Source organism: Oncorhynchus tshawytscha, linkage group LG19 (assembly GCF_018296145.1).
Source record: "Oncorhynchus tshawytscha isolate Ot180627B linkage group LG19, Otsh_v2.0, whole genome shotgun sequence".
Classification (NCBI taxonomy): Eukaryota; Metazoa; Chordata; class Actinopteri; order Salmoniformes; family Salmonidae; genus Oncorhynchus; species Oncorhynchus tshawytscha.
In genome coordinates, this window is record NC_056447.1 from 30,627,708 (window position 1) to 30,635,862 (window position 8,155).

The following is an 8,155-nucleotide window of genomic DNA, read 5'->3' on the forward strand; positions in this document are numbered from 1 at the left end:
TATCTATAGTCTATACAAGCTGTTGGATTCATGATAGGATGACAGAGAGAAACACCCTGGGACTACAGGCCCTGTTGTCTACAGTATACCACTCCTCCTCTCTCCTCTCCTTTCCTTTTCTTCTCCAGACAGAAAATGGTGTCTGGTTTTTGTAGAAAGTAGGTCAGGCCTTTAGACATACTTATATTTACTTTTCAGCTATTGTGGAGCTTGGCCTGCTGTCAGCAGCCATTTTAAAGGCATAATGCTGAATCACTATGTGTGGGTCTGGGTCTAGTTACTGTAATTGTTCAGACGATGCAGTCAGCCATTTATATTGTACCTGACTCACTCACTTTGTCTCTTTACCGGAAATACACACATACTATTACAGCAGTAATAATACAGAGAGCTTATGCTCACATTTATATTGCAATGCAATGCCATTTTTCCCCCTAAGGATTTTGTAGATTATTTGTTTGTGTATTTGAGTTTTAGATTTGGATCCATGTTGATAGTTGACTGATATACTGTATACTGAGTAAACAAAACATTAAGAACACCTGCTCTTTCCCTGACACAGACTGACCATGTGAATCCAGGTGAAAACTATGATCCCGTATTGATGCTACTTGTTAAGTCCACTTCAATCAGTGTAGATGAAGGGGAGGAGACAGGTTAAAGAAGGATTTTCAAGCCTTGAGACAATTGAGACATGGATTGTGTATGTGTGCCATTCAGAGGGTGAATGTGTAAGACAAAATATTTAAGTGCCTTTGAACGAGGTATGGTAGTAGGTGCCAGGCACACTGGTTTGAGTCTGTCAAGAACTGCAATGCTGCTGTGTTTTTCACACTCAACAGTTTCCCGTGTGTATCAAGAATGGTCCACCAACCAAAGGACATCCAGCCAACTTGACACAGCTGTGGAAAGCAATGGAGTCAACATGGGCCAGCATCCCTGTGGAATGCTTTCCACACCTTGTTGACTCCTTGCCCCAATGAATTGAGGCTGTTCTGAGGGCAAAAGGGGGTGGGGGTGCAACTCAGTATTAGGAAGGTGTTGTACATTCAGTGTATGTTATTGTAGTCACACTACACAGTTATTTATAGCATATTCATCCCTGCACATCTTGGGTATTTTCCATTTTGTATTCATGCATGTTGCTGTGAGATAAAATGTGTTTGAGTTTCCATTTCAATAAAGCTTGACATCGTCTTTTGCATGATGTTGGTTGCTTTGAATGTTTCCAAGCGACTGTAATGTGCATGCTCTCTTCTGATTGGTAGCATATTAATGTGTTCTCTCCCCATCTCTTCAGCTGTCCTTCTCACATCTATGTTTACTAACCAGAACCTCACTCCTCAACATGCCCCTATGTTTCTATTGGCCCAGCAGAGTGTAGTTACTGATATTTAGTTTCAGAAATGCACACTATTTCTCTTTACGTATTTGAAAATATATTTTGGAAAAGACAAGCAGAAACACACGGACACACACACATTAATAACCATATATGCAAGTTGATTCATTTGACAAAGCATTTTCATTTGAATAGCATGTTATACAGTTTTACATTTACTATAAAACTGACCCCAATGACAGGTGAATTAGTAGTTGATGAGCAGCAGAAGGCTCTCTTTCTGACCCTACATCAATAAGTGTCTATCTGCCTTGGTTCCAGCCCTAAATGACTCCATGCTGACACTGAACAGAGATGATCCCAGAATCTTTCATGAGAGTATCAGACACGGTAGAGTATTCTAGTTTAGTTCCTCCCCACTGGCCCTGCTGCCTGCCCTCCACTAATACAGCAGCACCATGTTAAAGGGACACTCCGCAATATGACATCATCATACCCAGCCGTACCCAGCCATGCCTCAAGGAAGGGCACGAATTGGCAAGACAAAATAAGTCGCCGCACTGTGATGTCATATAGTTGAGTCTACCTTTTGATGTTTAGAATGCTTTAGTATCCATGTGACTTTACAGTAAGTCAGTGCTATGCATTTGATATATTTGAGTAAATACCCGTGTATTTGTAGGTAGATCATTTTACAATTATTCTACAATTGCTGTATTATAACATACATCTTTCATGCACTTCCAATCAGAAATGCAAACTCCCTGATGGACTATAATGTTATAAGATGTATTTATTTGCTTTCAAAGCATGTGCTCCACTATATGTAGTTCAGTGCATGTGATATACAGTGTAAGTGGATGGAGACATAGTCCACTGAATAAGTCTGAGATTCAAGACGTTGTGTTGTAGCCGTTTCTAAAACATATAACTTTACACCCCAGCCGGAGGCCCCAACTGGAACATAGAAGGTGAGAGCTGCAGTGTGAACGGTCTAATCCAGACCACATCCCAACCCCATGTAGCCTAGACAATGTCTGCTTCCACCCCACAACACCCCACACCCCATGGTGCTCAATGACCTGATGCTGATGGTATCACATACACAAACATTTTAGACCCATTTCTGGAATGACCCATTTTTGGATGGTACTTTACACATATCAACCTCATCATGGAATGACCCATGTCTTGATGTTAATGTACTGTAAACATATCATATACGGTAGTGGTTCCCCAATCCATTTCTGGAATGATCCACATTTAAATGGTTCTGTACATATATCAAACCCATTTCTGGAATTCATGTTCATGCACCATTGCAAGGTGGCTCAGATACAGCTCCACATTTAAAAGCTATACATTACCACAACAATGACATATCTGAATACCGCATCAGTAGTTGTCGAGGGTCTCTCACACGATGATAGATGCAACAATGATCATGATGTTAGATCACCCTGATAACAACACCAGCTATCAATGTCCCACCTCACTGTCTCAGGGCAAAAGGAACTACTACTACTACTGTACTGTACTACTGTACTACGGTACTGTACTACTGTACTACTGTACTACTGTACTGTGACTGTGGAAGACACTCTCCTCCGTCCACCTTCAGCGTGTCTCTACTGTGGCCCTGACCCATTGTGGAGATGTTTCACTATCTCTTGGCATGACCTGTTTATCAGCACACACGTGCACATACACGCGCGTAAACACACACACACACACACACACACACACACAGGGGTCCCTCTGCATGCCATAACTAATTGAAATACATCCATCCCCATCAGTCTCTGAAGGGGTCACTAATCTAATACAACTGGGGATGGGACAGAGCAGGGTTTTCACCACTCTGTCTTCACCTCTCCAGCTAGCTCAGATCACTGATCACCTAAAAGCAGTAGACATGGAGCGAAGGATGTGTTTATACATTATTTTAAGGGGGTGCTACTCATGCCAATTCCACATAGCCACCTAGCTCCCGCCCCAAGGCACTTGTGTAGATCTGATAATTCACATAGACTCTGCCAAGCCTAGCAGAGAGTGACTTAGAGATATTACAATATTGCTAATACCTTCAGATCTATATAAAGTGAGTAATATAGGGTCAGGGGCTAGAGGCTAGCGGTTGATTTGGAGTTGGGCATCTATCCTGCTTGTAAAGGGTTTGACCATTGACTATCCCCTCTCTGTCTGTGTCCCTGTCCGCATTTCTCCACCCGTCTCCCCCTTCCCATGTCTCTGTCCCTGTCCGCATTTCTCCACCCGTCTCCCCCTCCCCATGTCTCTGTCCCTGTGTAGCATACCACCTGAGGAGGGAGGACACTGACTGGTTTGACAAGCCTGCAGAGAGACAACATCGGGTAAACGGACAAGCTCTGGACAGGAGACAGGTTAGAGGAGCTGGATACGTCTAAACTAGTTGACTACATTTAATAAAATACATTATAAACTGGCTGGTTTGAGACTCAATGCAGATAGGCTGAAAGCTGTGGTATATCAGCCTGTACCACGGGTATGACAAAAAACATTTTTTTTTACTGTTCTAATGACTTTGGTAACCAGTTTATAATAGCAATAAGGCACTTCGGGTGTTGCCTTGTGTCGTGCTTAAGAACAGCCCTTAGCCATGGTATATTGGCCATATATACCTTATTTCTTAAATATCCTAGGTTTTCTCATAATTGAATGTACATTGGTAGTGACTGTCTTTAGCTGAGTTGTATTGGAGTGCTGCAGTATTTTTGTTGTCGTTGTTGTAATCAATGTACTGGATCTTGACTGTTCTGATGTCCCTGTCCCTCCCACAGATGAAGTTGATTCCCTATGTGTATCCTCACACCCGGATCAAAGTACAGAGAGACCCCAAGGACAGCAGCGTTTCAGGTAGAGCACCCAAACGTACAGTAAACATTCTATAATGTACAAATCTACGGCTATTCAAATGGAATAATAGGATCTCAAACTCTGGAATTCTAATATGACATTTCAGGCCTGTTTCATTGGTGTGGGTGTGTGTTCCCTGCAGGGAATGGCCTGGGGATTCGTGTGGTGGGAGGGAAAGAGATTCCTGGGAGTCGTGGTGAGATAGGAGCTTACATTGCCAAGGTTACGCTCGGGGGAGTGGCTGAACAGACAGGGAAAGTGGTGGAAGGTAAGTGTATGTGCACATGTGTGTGTAAGGTGTAAGTAGAGCAAATAGAAGGAGGAGAGAACAAGAGATGAGTCATCTTCTCTGGTCATACAGGGACACACTCTGATTTAAAGTTGAGAAAGTACTGTGGGTTATAGCCGATGAAAACACAGTTCACAGCAGGTAGAAGAGGTGCAGAGAAATGCTTGCGTGCTAGTTCCCTCAAATATAATACAATAATAAGAGTCAAATAAAAATAACAAGTAATAGAAGAGGTATTATGCATTGTAATAATATACTGTATTTACAAATATAAAGTGAGTATGTTAATCTGTGCAGAAAGAAAAAAGGTAAGTGACATTTGGAAAAATCTAACATTCTTATCGTGGTATATCATAACTCCTAAGTTCATGTTGTACACATTTCAGTTTGTACTAGTTCATCTGGATGAGGTATATTGATCATTTCACAAGTGTTCTGGAGGAGAGCCGATAAACTAATGGTTTAAGCAGGAATCTATTGTTATATTAATAATACCAGGCCAGTGTCAGCTTAATATGAATATCTTTGCCAGGCTATCTGAGCGCCAGAGAGAGAGAGAGAGAGAGAGCGTGTGTGTTCGCCTGCGCGTGAGCGGGCGTTTGCACCTGTCATGTCTTATTCTCTGAGATGTCAGATAGCCAGAAAAAAAGCTCTGTCAACTCACTCTGCCCCTTTGAGATGCCTGCACAGGATTAGTCATTATGCTGTATTTAGCACACACACACACAGTCACACACACACAGTCACACACACACAGTCACACACACACAGTCACACACACACAGTCACACACACACAGTCACACACACACAGTCACACACACACAGTCACACACACACGCACACACACGCACACACACGCACACACACTGTCACATTAGAAACTGTATTTAGCACCCCTCTCCATCTTTCTGCTTCCGTCTGTCATATTTCTGTAAAACTCTTCTGTCTGAAGCACAGATTAGTACAGGCTACAGGCTGAAGATAAGAACGTAGAAGAAACTTCAGAACACAGCACTCTAACTACCAGACATCCTGAACAATGTGACAGTAGATCTCTCCCACTGATATATTTGGGGGATTTACTCTGACGTGGTACATGTTTGAGCATCCAGACCCCCTGTGTTGAACCAGAGGGAAAGCCTTGTTCTTTATGGTTCTATAGCATAATCCACTGCAGTTAGGTATGTGAGGGTTCATCTACTCCCTCTCTTTGTCACACTCAATTCAGACATGGTGACGTCACACCCTGGCGGTGACGCTAGAGACATGTGACAGCCTTTGCTGAAAGATGAAGGAGGAGTTTGAAGGACAAACACACACACACACACACACAAGCGAACTGATTCACACACACACACACACACACACAATTGTCTCTCTCTGCATATCCCATCTCCCAAGAATCCCCTTCAGTTTGTAATTGTATTTAGCGTCATACAGATTGTGGAGATAATTATGTAGACATAGTAATTGTCCCAGTGTATTTGAATTATAACAGAATGTTTGGTTGTTTCTGTTTTTCTAACATCTATTACACAGTAACCCTCCTAGGAATGGAAGCAACCATAGTAACATAGTGTTGTTTTGCTCTAATGTTGAGGTTTTATCTGACTTTCTTCAGTGGACTAAATTGCCATTATGCAAATGCTATGTTTTGACTTTTAGTGAAAGAGGATGGAACTGAACACTTGTGCCCTCAGGTGCAGAGAGAGAGAGAGAGAGAGAGAGAGAGAGAGAGAGAGAGAGAGAGAGAGAGAGAGAGAGAGAGAGAGAGAGAGAGAGAGAGAGAAAGATAGAAATAAGAAAAAATGAGGGAGAAGAGATGAGGAGTGGGGAAATGGGAGGGGGAGATGAGGAGTGGGGAAAGGGAGGGGGAGATGAGGAGTGGGGAAAGGGAGGGGGAGATGAGGAGTGGGGAAATGGGAGGGGGAGATGAGGAGTGGGGAAATGGGAGGGGGAGATGAGGAGTGGGGAAATGGGAGGGGGAGATGAGGAGTGGGGAAAGGGAGGGGGAGATGAGGAGTGGGGAAAGGGAGGGGGAGATGAGGAGTGGGGAAAGGGAGGGGGAGATGAGGAGTGGGGAAATGGGAGGGGGAGATGAGGAGTGGGGAAATGGGAGGGGGAGATGAGGAGTGGGGAAAGGGAGGGGGAGATGAGGAGTGGGGAAAGGAGAGGGAGATGAGGAGTGGGGAAAGGGAGGGGGAGATGAGGAGTGGGGAAATGGGAGGGGGAGATGAGGAGTGGGGAAATGGGAGGGGGAGATGAGGAGTGGGGAAAGGGAGGGGAGATGAGGAGTGGGGAAATGGGAGGGGGAGATGAGGAGTGGGGAAATGGGAGGGGAGATGAGGAGTGGGGAAATGGGAGGGGGAGTGCGGTAGCATGTTCTAAATGTTTCTGTGGCCTTGACTATCTAATCTACAGAGAGAGAGAGATGTTAATTCCAACCTTTGTCGTCACAGCAGCTGGCGAGTTGCTTCGTAAGCAAAAGTCTCATGTGAAGACGAGGTTTGGTTTGTGTAAGTGCAGCCACAGCGCCGAGGCTGCCATGGGTTTGAGTTTGCTGTGCATTTTCTCCCTCTCTATTTCTATCCTACCTTACTTTACTTTCTCTGGCGTGTTCTCTGAGCCTTGTCAGCTGTGTGAACGAGAACCTGAAAGAAAGACGCTCTAGTCATGAACAGAAAAGGCAGTGGTATATTTCGAAGAGTTTAGAGCCTACCCTTGAGAAAGAGTTAAGCTTGGAAGCTTGATTGGGTTGTGTTGTGTTCTGAGATGCACTGAGAACCAGGCCAGGTGTTCGTAGTCTGAGCTAGTCTCATGCCCTGACTGCATTATCGAGAATTCATCTCATTTAGAATTGTCATTCAGAGCATTTATTTGCAGAAAATGACAACTAGTCAAAATAACAAAAAATACTGCATCATTTTTGTTATTTTGGCCAGTTGTCATTTTCTGCAAATAAATGCTCTAAATGACAACATTTTGGGGGGAATTTGGGAGAAATATTGTCAGTAGTTTATAGAATAAAACAAAAATGTTCATTTTACCCCATCACATACCTATAAATAGTAAAACCAGAGAATCTGATTATTTCGCAGTGGTCTCTACATTTTTCCAGAGCTGTGTGTTTACATTGCCAAAACAAGTGAAATAGATAATAAACAAAAGTGAAATAAACAATCAAAAATTAACAGTAAACATTACACTCACAAAAGTTTCAAAGGCATAGAGACATTTCAAATGTCAAACTATCGCTATGTACAGTGTTATAACGATTTGCAAATAGTTAAAGTACCAATATGGGTTGTTTGTTCCTTGTGTTTGTTCTTCACTGGTTGCCATTTTCTTGTGACAACAGGTCACACATCTTGCTGCTGTGATTGCACACTATGGTATTTCACCCAATACAGTATATATGGGAGTTTATCAAAATTGGATTTGTTTGCAAATTCTTTGTGGGTCTGTATAATCTGAGGGAAAGATGTGTCTCAAATATGGTCTCTCTGTAGGAATGCAGGTGTTGGAGTGGAACGGGGTTCCTCTGATGGGGAAGACCTACGAGGAGGTGCAGTGCATTATGAGTCAGCCGTGTGCAGAGGCGGAGCTCTGTGTCAGACTGTGAGTCAA

At 43.3% G+C, this 8,155-nt stretch overlaps 1 protein-coding gene across 4 annotated transcripts in view; it reads left to right on the forward strand.

The window, feature by feature from the left end:
- LOC112219239 (protein piccolo) overlaps positions 1 to 8,155 on the forward strand; it is a 49,034-nt gene that overhangs the window by 25,273 nt on the left and 15,606 nt on the right. For 2 of the 4 annotated variants that reach the window (XM_042301566.1, XM_042301567.1), the window contains exons 8-13: positions 1,664 to 1,732; positions 2,287 to 2,313; positions 3,653 to 3,744; positions 4,162 to 4,237; positions 4,380 to 4,505; positions 8,038 to 8,146. In XM_042301566.1, coding sequence (XP_042157500.1) covers positions 1,664 to 1,732; positions 2,287 to 2,313; positions 3,653 to 3,744; positions 4,162 to 4,237; positions 4,380 to 4,505; positions 8,038 to 8,146 — 499 coding nt within the window. The remainder of the gene's footprint in view (positions 1 to 1,663; positions 1,733 to 2,286; positions 2,314 to 3,652; positions 3,745 to 4,161; positions 4,238 to 4,379; positions 4,506 to 8,037; positions 8,147 to 8,155) is intronic. The other 2 variants (XM_042301568.1, XM_042301569.1) reach the window with 2 other exon arrangements.